The sequence below is a fragment of the Engystomops pustulosus genome, chromosome 2 (genome assembly GCF_040894005.1).
Source record: "Engystomops pustulosus chromosome 2, aEngPut4.maternal, whole genome shotgun sequence".
NCBI classification, from domain to species: Eukaryota; Metazoa; Chordata; class Amphibia; order Anura; family Leptodactylidae; genus Engystomops; species Engystomops pustulosus.
The window spans coordinates 5,669,653-5,683,397 of record NC_092412.1 but is presented as its reverse complement, the minus strand read 5'-3'; the positions used below and the strand labels follow the sequence as shown (position 1 = coordinate 5,683,397).

The 13,745-nt window shown below is 55.3% G+C and overlaps 1 protein-coding gene across 1 annotated transcript in view; it reads right to left on the bottom strand.

The window, feature by feature from the left end:
- The window catches only part of LOC140117155 (protein sel-1 homolog 3-like), a 42,496-nt gene that overhangs the window by 2,866 nt on the left and 25,885 nt on the right, over positions 1 to 13,745 (bottom strand). The window contains exons 19-22 of the mRNA XM_072133624.1: positions 4,581 to 4,668; positions 4,395 to 4,504; positions 4,086 to 4,213; positions 2,806 to 2,908 (exon numbers count right to left, since the gene is read on the bottom strand). Of these exons, the coding sequence (XP_071989725.1) occupies positions 2,806 to 2,908; positions 4,086 to 4,213; positions 4,395 to 4,504; positions 4,581 to 4,668 (429 nt within the window). The remainder of the gene's footprint in view (positions 1 to 2,805; positions 2,909 to 4,085; positions 4,214 to 4,394; positions 4,505 to 4,580; positions 4,669 to 13,745) is intronic.

Genomic DNA, 13,745 nt, shown 5'->3' with positions numbered 1-13,745 from the left:
ATCCATCCACCACTGGACATCAGAGACTATATTCATCCACCACTGGACACCAGACACTAAATCCATCCACCACTGGACACCAGACACTATATCCATCAACCACTGGACACCAGACACTATATCCATCCATCACTGGACACAGGAGACTGTATCCATCCACCACTGGACACCAGACACTATATCCATCCACCACTGGACCCCAGAGACTATATCCATCCAACACTGGACACCAGAGACTATATCCATCCACCACTGGACACCAGACCCTATATCCATCCACCACTGGACACCAGACACTATATCCATCCACCACTGGACACCAGACACGATATACATCCACCACTGGACACCAGACACTATATCCATCCACCACTGGACACTATATTCATCTACCACTGGACATCAGACACTATATCGATCCACCACTGGACACCAGACACTATATCCATCCACCACTGGACACCAGAGACGATATCCATCCACCACTGGACATCAGAGACTATATCCATCCACCACTGGACACCAGAGACTATATCCATCCACCACTGGACACCAGAGACTATATCCATCCACCACTGGACATCAAAGACTATATCCATCCACCACTGGACATCAGAGACTATATCCATCCACCACTGGACATCAAAGACTATATCCATCCACCACTGGACATCAGAGACTATATCCATCCACCACTGGACACCAGACATTATATCCATCCACTACTGAATACCAGACACTATATCCATCCACCACTGGACACCAGACATTATATCCATCCACTACTGAATACCAGAGACTATATCCATTCACCACTGGACACCAGACACTAGATCCATCCACCACTGGACATCAGAGACTATATTCATCCACCACTGGACACCAGACACTATATCCATCCACCACTGGACACCAAACACTATATCAATCCACCACTGGACATCAGAGACTATATCCATCCACCACTGGACATCAGACACTATATCCATCCACCACTGGACACCAGAGACTATATCCATCCACCACTGGACACCAGACACTAAATCCATCCACCACTGGACACCAGACACTATATCCATCCACCACTGGACACCAGACACTATATCCATCCACCACTGGACACCAGACACGATATTCATCCACCACTGGACACCAGACACTATATCCATCCACCACTGGACACTATATTCATCTACCACTGGACATCAGACACTATATCCATCCACCACTGGACACCAGACACTATATCCATCTACCCACTGGACACCAGAGACTATATCCATCCACCACTGGACATCAGAGACTATATTCATCCACCACTGTACACCAGACACTATATCCATCCACCACTTGACACCAGACAATAGATCCATCCACCACTGGACACCAGACACTATATTCATCCACCACTGGACATCAGAGACTATATCCATCCACTACTGAATACCAGAGACTATATCCATCCACCACTGGACACCAGAGACTATATCCATCCACCACTGGACATCAAAGACTATATCCATCCACCACTGGACACCAGAAACTAGATCCATCCACCACTGGATACCAGACACTATATCCATCCACCACTGGATACCAGAGACTATATCCATCCACCGCTGGACACCAGACACTATATCCATCCACTACTGAATACCAGAGACTATATCCATCTACCGCTGGACACCAGACACTAAATCCATCCACCACTGGACATGAGACACTATATCCATCCATCACTGGACACCGGAGACTGTATCCATCCACCACTGGGCACCAGACACTATATCCATCCACCACTGGACACCAGACACTATATCCATCCACCACTGGACACCAGACACTATATACATCCACCACCGGGCACCAGAAACTATATCCATCCACCACTGGGCACCAGACACTATATCCATCCATCACTGGACACCAGACACTATATACATCCACCAATGGGCACCAGACACTATATCCATCCACCACTGGACACCAGACACTATATCCATCCACCACTGGACACCAGACACTATATCCATCCACCACTGGACACCAGACACTATATCCATCCACCACTGGACACCAGACACTATATCCATCCACCATGGGACACCAGACACTATATACATCCACCACTGGGCACCAGAAACTATATCCCTCCACCACTGGGCACCAGACACTATTTTCCATCCACCACTGGGCACCAGACACTATATCCATCCACCACTGGACACCAGGCACTATATACATCCACCACTGGGCACCAGAAACTATATCCATCCACCATTGGACTCCAGACACTATATCCATCTACCACTGGACACCAGAGACTATATCCATCCACCACTGGACACCAGACACTATATCCATCCATCACTGGACACCAGACACTATATCCATCCATCACTGGACACAGGAGACTGTATCCATCCACCACTGGGCACCAGACACTATATCCATCCACCACTGGACACCAGGCACTATATACATCCACCACTGGGCACCGGAAACTGTATCCATCCACCACTGGGCAGCAGACACTATATCCATCCACCACTGGACACCAGACACTATATCCATCCACCACTGGACACCAGACACTAGATCCATCCACCACTGGACACCAGGCACTATATCTATCCACCACTGGGCACCAGAAACTATATCCATCCACCACTGGACACCAGACACTATATCCATCCACCACTGGACACCAGACACTATATCCATCCACCACTGGACACCAGAGACTATATCCATCCACCGCTGGACACTATATTCATCCTACCCCGGTAATTGAGGACGCATTACCTTGAGGATGGAGCCATGGAAGGTCCATATGTACTGGAGATGAGCATTGAGCAGCGCCAGGCTGCAGGGAACATACGACTCCTCCTGCTCATGATCGCGACATCTGCAGAAGAAAAATCCCTGAATAATGAATAATACACATGGTGCAATGCTCTGCAGAACTGACCCTGCCAGATACTCAACCTAATGGATCCTATACGGACCCCTCCCTAATATACAAGCTCCTCCCCTCTATGGAATGGTTAATCATCTCTCCAGGCAATGACTTTGTGTTGAGCTTGTGCTGATACACAGGAGCCAACCTGAACAAGCCGAGCGGCAGTGTAAAGCATGAGGGAGACATAGGGGGTCATTTACTAAGGCCCCAAATGCTATTTTCCGCCGGGTCTCCTGAATATTACCGATTTGTGCCCTTTTTCCCTGAATTGCCCTGGGTTTTTGGCACATGCGATCGAATTGTAGCGCATCGGCGCCGATATGCATGCGACAGAAATCGGGGGGCGTGGCCATCGGAAAACCTGACGGATTTGGAAAAAACGCTGTATTTAAAAAAAAGTGACGCTTGACACGCGCTTACCCAGGATAGGAAGGTGAACTCCGGCGGATTTCAGCGCAGCAGCGACAGCTGGTGGACATCGGGCACACTACCTTAGTGAATCGATGGAAGACCCGAATCCTCGAACGCGCCGCTGGATCGCGACAGGACCGGGTAAGTAAATCTGCCCCATTGTGTCGCCACCGGAGCCATGAACTGGATTCATAACTCGCATGGACAACTCAATGATTCTAAAATAGTGGAACAGAGCTGCAGGGTATGAGTGGAGCAGAGCTGCAGGGTATGAGTGGAGCAGAGCTGCAGGGTATGAGCGGAGCAGAGCTGCAGGGTATGAGCGGAGCAGAGCTGCAGGGTATGAGTGGAGCAGTGCTGCAGGGTATGAGTGGAGCAGAGCTGCAGTGCATGAGTGGAGCAGAGCTGCAGGGTATGAGTGGAGCAGAGTTGCAGGGTAGGAGTGGAGCAGAGCTGCAGGGTAGGAGTGGAGCAGAGCTGCAGGGTATGAGTGGAGCAGTGCTGCAGGGTAGGAGTGGAGCAGAGCTGCAGTGCATGAGTGGGGCAGAGCTGCAGAGTATGAGTGGACCAGAGCTGCAGGGTATGAGTGGAGCAGAGTTGCAGTGTAGGAGTGGAGCAGAGCTGCAGTGTAGGAGCGGAGCAGAGCTGCAGGGTAGGAGTGGAGCAGAGCTGCAGGGTAAAGCATGGACTGGACCTTCTCATCACAACTTACCTCCTGTACAGCTCCATGACGATGGTGAAGTTACTGACGGACATTGAGCTGTTGAATCCTAGTTGTCGGAGAGTAGATCTGGGGAGCGAGACGCCTTCTTCTACTAGGATCCCCAAATTATAGAGACCCTAAAAGCAGCACATGACACCCATCAGTATCACAGATTCACCCCCACAACCTCAGCTCTGCTATATCTGGACTCATTACATTGTATGTCTATGGCCATTCACCCCAAAAATTGCAGTGAATTTACTCACAACTAAAGGGATAGACTATCAAAGAGTAGAGTAGTGGCCCCCCACGTGGTACCTGTGGATCTCGCTGCAGAGCTGCTGCTGTGTACATCTCCACTGCCGCATGCACATTCCTCTTCCTCCGGACATGTGAGGAGTAGAACAGGTCCCCCATCTTTATCAGGGCTGTAGGGGGGATAGGGATGAGCGTACAGGGGGCACAACTTGACCTTTGACCCCATGTACCCACCATGATACTTACCGTAAGACGGAGGTCGCTCGCTGTGGGTTGAGAGGTTGTAATATTTCCACACGCAGTCGATCTGCATAAAACGGCTCACAAGACCTTCCTGTATATACACAAAGTCCTTATTACAAAGGCCTGGACCCCCCAACCATCTGGTCTCAGAGAGATGGGGCTTATTACCGGGGCCTGGACCCCCCAAATATTTGGGCTCAGAGGGATAGGGCTTATTACTGGGGCCTGGACCCCCCAAACATCCGGGCTCAGAGGGATAGGGATTATTACTGGGGCCTGGACCCCCCAAACATCCGGGCTCAGAGGGATAGGGCTTATTACTGGGGCCTGGACCCCCCAAACATCCGGGCTCAGAGGGATAGCCCTTATTACTGGGGCCTGGACCCCCCAACCATCCGGGCTCAGAGGGATAGCCCTTATTACCGGGGCCTGGACCACCCAACCATCAGGGCTCAGAGGGATAGGGATTATTACTGGGGCCTGGACCCCCCAAACATCTGGGCTCAGAGGGATGGGGCTTATTACTGGGGCCTGGACCCCCCAAACATCCGGGCTCAGAGGGATAGGGCTTATTACTGGGGCCTGGACCCCCCAAACATCCGGGCTCAGAGGGATAGGGCTTATTACTGGGGCCTGGACCCCCCAAACATCAGGGCTCAGAGGGATAGGGCTTATTACTGGGGCCTGGACCCCCCAAACATCAGGGCTCAGAGGGATAGGGCTTATTACTGGGGCCTGGACCCCCCAAACATCCGGGCTCAGAGGGATAGGGCTTATTACTGGGGCCTGGACCCCCCAAACATCCGGGCTCAGAGGGATGGGGCTTATTACTGGGGCCTGGCCCCCCAAACATCTGGGCTCAGAGGGATAGGGCTTATTACTGGGGCCTGGACCCCCCAAACATCCGGGCTCAGAGGGATAGGGCTTATTACTGGGGCCTGGACCCCCCAAACATCCGGGCTCAGAGGGATAGGGATTATTACTGGGGCCTGGACCCCCCAAACATCCAGGCTCAGAGGGATAGGGCTTATTACTGGGGCCTGGACCCCCCAAACATCTGGGCTCAGAGGGATGGGGCTTATTACTGGGGCCTGGACCCCCCAAACATCCGGGCTCAGAGGGATAGGGCTTATTACTGGGGCCTGGACCCCCCAAACATCCGGGCTCAGAGGGATAGGGCTTATTACTGGGGCCTGGACCCCCCAAACATCAGGGCTCAGAGGGATAGGGCTTATTACTGGGGCCTGGACCCCCCAAACATCAGGGCTCAGAGGGATAGGGCTTATTACTGGGGCCTGGACCCCCCAAACATCCGGGCTCAGAGGGATAGGGCTTATTACTGGGGCCTGGACCCCCCAAACATCCGGGCTCAGAGGGATAGGGCTTATTACTGGGGCCTGGACCCCCCAAACATCCGGGCTCAGAGGGATAGGGCTTATTACTGGGGCCTGGACCCCCCAAACATCCGGGCTCAGAGGGATAGGGATTATTACTGGGGCCTGGACCCCCAAAACATCCAGGCTCAGAGGGATAGGGCTTATTACTGGGGCCTGGACCCCCCAAATATTTGGGCTCACAGGGATAGGGCTTATTACCGGGGCCTGGACCCCCCAAATATTTGGGCTCAGAGGGATAGGGATTATTACTGGGGCCTGGACCCCCCAACCATCAGGGCTCAGAGGGATAGGGATTATTACTGGGGCCTGGACCCCCCAAACATCCGGGCTCAGAGGGATAGGGCTTATTACTGGGGCCTGGACCACCCAACCATCAGGGCTCAGAGGGATGGGGCTTATTACTGGGGCCTGGACCCCCCAAACATCTGGGCTCAGAGGGATAGGGCTTATTACTGGGGCCTGGACCCCCCAAACATCCGGGCTCAGAGGGATAGGGCTTATTACTGGGGCCTGGACCACCCAACCATCAGGGCTCAGAGGGATAGGGATTATTACTGGGGCCTGGACCCCCAAACATCCGGGCTCAGAGGGATAGGGCTTATTACTGGGGCCTGGACCCCTCAACCATCAGGGCTCAGAGGCATAGGGATTGTTACTGGGGCCTGGACCCCCCAAACATCCGGGCTCAGAGGGATAGCCCTTATTACTGGGGCTTGGACCACCCAACCATCAGGGCTCAGAGGCATAGGGATTGTTACTGGGGCCTGGACCCCCCAAACATCCGGGCTCAGCGGGATAGCCCTTATTACTGGGGCCTGGACCCCCCAACCATCCGGGCTCAGAGGGATAGCCCTTATTACCGGGGCCTGGACCCCCCAACCATCAGGGCTCAGAGGGATAGGGCTTATTACTGGGGCCTGGACCCCCAAACATCAGGGCTCAGAGGGATAGGGCTTATTACTGGGGCCTGGACCACCCAAACATCCGGGCTCAGAGGGATAGGGCTTATTACTGGGGCCTGGACCCCCCAAACATCCGGGCTCAGAGGGATAGGGATTATTACTGGGGCCTGGCCCCCCAAACATCCAGGCTCAGAGGGATAGGGCTTATTACTAGGGCCTGGACCCCCCAAACATCCGGGCTCAGAGGGATAGGGATTATTACTGGGGCCTGGACCCCCCAACCATCTGGGCTCAGAGGGATAGGGCTTATTACCGGGGCCTGGACCCCCAAACATCCAGGCTCAGAGGGATAGGGCTTATTACTGGGGCCTGGACCCCCCAAACATCCGGGCTCAGAGGGATAGGGCTTATTACTGGGGCCTGGACCCCCCAAACATCCGGGCTCAGAGGGATAGGGCTTATTACTGGGGCCTGGCCCCCCAAACATCCAGGCTCAGAGGGATAGGGATTATTACTGGGGCCTGGCCCCCCAAACATCCAGGCGCAGAGGGATAGGGATTATTACTGGGGCCTGGCCCCCCAAACATCCGGGCTCAGAGGGATAGGGCTTATTACTGGGGCTTGGACCACCCAACCATCAGGGCTCAGAGGCATAGGGATTGTTACTGGGGCCTGGACCCCCCAAACATCCGGGCTCAGCGGGATAGGGCTTATTACTGGGGCCTGGACCCCCCAAACATCCGGGCTCAGAGGGATAGCCCTTATTACTGGGGCCTGGACCCCCCAACCATCCGGGCTCAGAGGGATAGCCCTTATTACCGGGGCCTGGACCCCCCAACCATCAGGGCTCAGAGGGATAGGGCTTATTACTGGGGCCTGGACCCCCAAACATCAGGGCTCAGAGGGATAGGGCTTATTACTGGGGCCTGGACCACCCAAACATCCGGGCTCAGAGGGATAGGGCTTATTACTGGGGCCTGGACCCCCCAAACATCCGGGCTCAGAGGGATAGGGATTATTACTGGGGCCTGGCCCCCCAAACATCCAGGCTCAGAGGGATAGGGCTTATTACTAGGGCCTGGACCCCCCAAACATCCGGGCTCAGAGGGATAGGGATTATTACTGGGGCCTGGACCCCCCAACCATCTGGGCTCAGAGGGATAGGGCTTATTACCGGGGCCTGGACCCCCAAACATCCAGGCTCAGAGGGATAGGGCTTATTACTGGGGCCTGGACCCCCCAAACATCCGGGCTCAGAGGGATAGGGCTTATTACTGGGGCCTGGACCCCCCAAACATCCGGGCTCAGAGGGATAGGGCTTATTACTGGGGCCTGGCCCCCCAAACATCCAGGCTCAGAGGGATAGGGATTATTACTGGGGCCTGGCCCCCCAAACATCCAGGCTCAGAGGGATAGGGATTATTACTGGGGCCTGGCCCCCCAAACATCCGGGCTCAGAGGGATAGGGCTTATTACTAGGGCCTGGACCCCCCAAACATCCGGGCTCAGAGGGATAGGGATTATTACCGGGGCCTGGACCCCCCAAATATTTGGGCTCAGAGGGATAGGGCTTATTACTGGGGCCTGGACCCCCCAAACATCCGGGCTCAGAGGGATAGGGCTTATTACCGGGGCCTGGACCCCCAAACATCCAGGCTCAGAGGGATAGGGCTTATTACTGGGGCCTGGACCCCCCAACCATCCGGGCTCAGAGAGATAGGGATTATTACTAGGGCCTGGACCCCCCAAACATCCGGGCTCAGAGGGATAGGGCTTATTACTAGGGCCTGGACCCCCCAAACATCCGGGCTCAGAGGGATAGGGATTATTACTGGGGCCTGGACCCCCAAACATCCGGGCTCAGAGGGATAGGGCTTATTACTGGGGCCTGGACCCCCCAAACATCCGGGCTCAGAGGGATAGGGCTTATTACCGGGGCCTGGACCCCCCAACCATCCGGGCTCAGAGAGATAGCCCTTATTACCGGAGCCTGGACCCCCCAAATACCCGGGCTCAGAGGGATAGCCCTTATTACCGGGGCCTGGACCCCCCAACCATCCAGGCTCAGAGGGATAGCCCTTATTACCGGGGCCTGGACCCCCCAAACATCCAGGCTCAGAGGGATAGGGCTTATTACTGGGGCCTGGACCCCCCAACCATCCGGGCTCAGAGGGATAGGGATTATTACTGGGGCCTGGACCCCCCAAACATCCGGACTCAGAGAGATGGGGCTTATTACCAAGGCCTGGACCCCCCAACCATCCGGGCTCAGAGGGATAGGGATTATTACTGGGGCCTGGCCCCCCAAACATCCGGACTCAGAGAGATGGGGCTTATTACCGAGGCCTGGACCCCCCAACCATCAGGGCTCAGAGGGATAGGGATTATTACTTGGGCCTGGACCCCCCAAACATCCGGGCTCAGAGGGATAGGGCTTATTACTGGGGCCTGGACCCCCCAAACATCCGGGCTCAGAGGGATGGGGCTTATTACTGGGGCCTGGACCCCCCAAACATCCGGGCTCAGAGGGATGGGGCTTATTACTGGGGCCTGGACCCCCCAAACATCCGGGCTCAGAGGGATAGGGCTTATTACTGGGGCCTGGACCCCCCAAACATCCGGGCTCAGAGGGATAGGGCTTATTACTGGGGCCTGGACCCCCCAAATACCCGGGCTCAGAGGGATAGCCCTTATTACCGGGGCCTGGACCCCCCAACCATCCAGGCTCAGAGGGATAGGGCTTATTACTGGGGCCTGGACCCCCCAACCATCCGGGCTCAGAGGGATAGGGATTATTACTGGGGCCTGGCCCCCCAAATATCCGGACTCAGAGAGATGGGGCTTATTACTTGGGCCTGGACCCCCCAAACATCCGGGCTCAGAGGGATAGGGCTTATTACCGGGGCCTGGACCCCCCAAACATCCGGGCTCAGAGGGATAGGGCTTATTACCGGGGCCTGGACCCCCCAAACATCCGGGCTCAGAGGGATGGGGCTTATTACTGGGGCCTGGACCCCCCAAACATCCGGGCTCAGAGGGATAGCCCTTATTACTGGGGCCTGGACCCCCCAAACATCCGGGCTCAGAGGGATAGGGCTTATTACCGGGGCCTGGACCCCCCAAACGTCCGGGCTCAGAGGGATGGGGCTTATTACTGGGGCCTGGACCCCCCAAACATCCGGGCTCAGAGGGATAGGGATTATTACTGGGGCCTGGACCCCCCAAACATCCGGGCTCAGAGGGATAGGGATTATTACTGGGGCCTGGACCCCCCAAACATCCAGGCTCAGAGGGATAGGGATTATTACTGGGGCCTGGCCCCCCAAACATCCAGGCTCAGAGGGATAGGGATTATTACTGGGGCCTGGACCCCCCAAACATCCGGGCTCAGAGGGATAGGGATTATTACTGGGGCCTGGACCCCCCAACCATCCGGGCTCAGAGGGATAGGGCTTATTACCGGGGCCTGGACCCCCCAAACATCCAGGCTCAGAGGGATAGGGCTTATTACTGGGGCCTGGCCCCCCAAACATCCGGGCTCAGAGAGATGGGGCTTATTACCGGGGCCTGGACCCCCCAACCATCAGGGCTCAGAGGGATAGGGATTATTACTGGGGCCTGGACCCCCCAAACATCCGGGCTCAGAGGGATAGGGCTTATTACTGGGGCCTGGACCCCCCAAACATCCGGGCTCAGAGGGATAGCCCTTATTTCCGGGGCCTGGACCCCCCAAATACCCGGGCTCAGAGGGATAGGGATTATTACTGGGGCCTGGACCCCCCAAACATCCGGGCTCGGAGGGATAGGGATTATTACTGGGGCCTGGACCCCCCAAACATCCGGGCTCAGAGGGATAGGGATTATTACTGGGGCCTGGACCCCCCAAACATCCGGGCTCACAGGGATAGGGCTTATTACCGGGGCCTGGACCCACCAAACATCCGGGCTCAGAGGGATAGGGCTTATTACTGGGGCCTGGACCCCCCAGACATCCGGGCTCAGAGGGATAGGGCTTATTACCGGGGCCTGGACCCACCAAACATCCGGGCTCAGAGGGATAGGGCTTATTACTGGGGCCTGGACCCCCCAGACATCCGGGCTCAGAGGGATAGGGCTTATTACCGGGGCCTGGACCCACCAAACATCCGGGCTCAGAGGGATAGGGATTATTACTGGGGCCTGGACCCCCCAAACATCCGGGCTCAGAGGGATAGGGCTTATTACCGGGGCCTGGACCACCCAACCATCCGGGCTAAGAGGGATAGCCCTTATTACCGGGGCCTGGACCCCCCAAATACCCGGGCTCAGAGGGATAGCCCTTATTACCGGGGCCTGGACCCCCCCAACCATCAGGGCTCAGAGGGATAGGGATTATTACTGGGGCCTGGACCCCCCAAACATCTGGGCTCAGAGGGATAGGGCTTATTACTGGGGCCTGGACCCCCCAAACATCCGGGCTCAGAGGGATAGGGCTTATTACCGGGGCCTGGACCCCCCAACCATCAGGGCTCAGAGGGATAGGGATTATTACTGGGGCCTGGACCCCCCAAACATCTGGGCTCAGAGGGATAGGGCTTATTACTGGGGCCTGGACCCCCCAAACATCCGGGCTCAGAGGGATAGGGCTTATTACCGGGGCCTGGACCCCCCAACCATCAGGGCTCAGAGGGATAGGGATTATTACTGGGGCCTGGACCCCCCAAACATCTGGGCTCAGAGGGATAGGGCTTATTACCGGGGCCTGGACCCCCCAACCATCCGGGCTCAGAGGGATGGGGCTTATTACCGGGGCCTGGACCCCCCAAACATCCGGGCTCAGAGGGATAGGGCTTATTACTGGGGCCTGGACCCCCCAAACATCTGGGCTCAGAGGGATGGGGCTTATTACTGGGGCCTGGACCCCCCAAACATCTGGGCTCAGAGGGATAGGGATTATTACTGGGGCCTGGACCCCCCAAACATCCGGGCTCAGAGGGATAGGGCTTATTACTGGGGCCTGGACCCCCCAAACATCCGGGCTCAGAGGGATAGGGCTTATTACTGGGGCCTGGACCCCCCAACCATCCGGGCTCAGAGGGATAGGGATTATTACTGGGGCCTGGACCCCCAAACATCCGGGCTCAGAGGGATAGGGCTTATTACTGGGGCCTTGACCCCCCAAACATCCGGGCTCAGAGGGATAGCCCTTATTACTGGGGCCTGGACCCCCCAACCATCAGGGCTCAGAGGGATAGCCCTTATTACTGGGGCCTGGACCACCCAACCATCAGGGCTCAGAGGCATAGGGATTATTACTGGGGCCTGGACCCCCCAAACATCTGGGCTCAGAGGGATGGGGCTTATTACTGGGGCCTGGACCCCCCAAACATCTGGGCTCAGAGGGATGGGGCTTATTACTGGGGCCTGGACCCCCCAAACATCCGGGCTCAGAGGGATAGGGATTATTACTGGGGCCTGGACCCCCCAAACATCTGGGCTCAGAGGGATAGCCCTTATTACTGGGGCCTGGACCCCCCAAACATCTGGGCTCAGAGGGATAGGGCTTATTACTGGGGCCTGGACCCCCCAAACATCTGGGCTCAGAGGGATAGGGCTTATTACTGGGGCCTGGACCCCCCAAACATCTGGGCTCAGAGGGATAGGGCTTATTACTGGGGCCTGGACCCCCCAAACATCCGGGCTCAGAGGGATAGGGATTATTACTGGGGCCTGGACCCCCCAAACATCCGGGCTCAGAGGGATAGGGATTATTACTGGGGCCTGGACCCCCCAAACATCCGGGCTCAGAGGGATAGGGCTTATTACTGGGGCCTGGACCCCCCAAACATCCGGGCTCAGAGGGATAGGGCTTATTACTGGGGCCTGGACCCCCCAAACATCAGGGCTCAGAGGGATAGGGCTTATTACTGGAAGAGCATAGAAAAGAAGAAAGGAGCAGAGGAGAGGAGACCAAAGCAGATGAGAGCAGAGGAGAGGATTGCAGAGCAGATAAGAAAAGCTTCTGCTGCTGTTGGAGAACTACCATCTGGTGTACATGGGGGTATTATACAGGCTGCTTGGGCATCCAATGCAGGGGGACAATTACACCTGAGTGAAGTTGGCCCCCCCACCTTGTTCAAATGAAACAAAATTGGTGTCAAACGTTTGTGCTACGTTTGTGCTGGTTTGTGCAGCAGAAATTTTTGTTTGTGCCTCCATCGTTTTCGAGATTTTAATGAAAGTTTCCAGAGGTCATCAGAGGTCAACAAGCCCCCCCACATTGCCCAAATAAAACAAAACTGGTGCCGAACAATTCTGCTACGTTTGTGCTGGTTTGTGCTGCGCAATATTTTGTTTGTGCTGCTTTTGTTTTGAATATATGAACAAAAAATTAAAGTTCAAAAGTTCAAGCAGCCCCCCCACATTAACCGAATCAAACAAAACTGGTGTCAAACGTTAGTGCTACGTTTGTGCAGCAAAAATTTTTGTTTGTGCCGCTATAATTTTTAAGGTATGTTCAGTTGTTTGAGGTGTTTAGGATGAACTGGTAAAAAACAAACCTAGTGACACTTCGCTGGTTTGATCACCAGGGGGAGCTAGCAAACACATTGTACTTTGGAAGAAATGAACTCTGATGACCTCTGCAAAAAAGTATGAATATATTAAAAATGATAGCGGCACAAACGGAAATTTTTGCTGCACAAACCAGCACAAACGTAGCACTAATGTTTGACACCAGTTTTGTTTGATTCGGTTAATGTGGGGGGGCTGGCTGAACTTTTGAACTTTAATTTTTTGTTCATATATTCAAAACAAAAGCAGCACAAACAAAAATTTGAGCAGCACAAACTAGCACATACGTAGCAGAATTGTTCGGTCCCAGTTTTGTT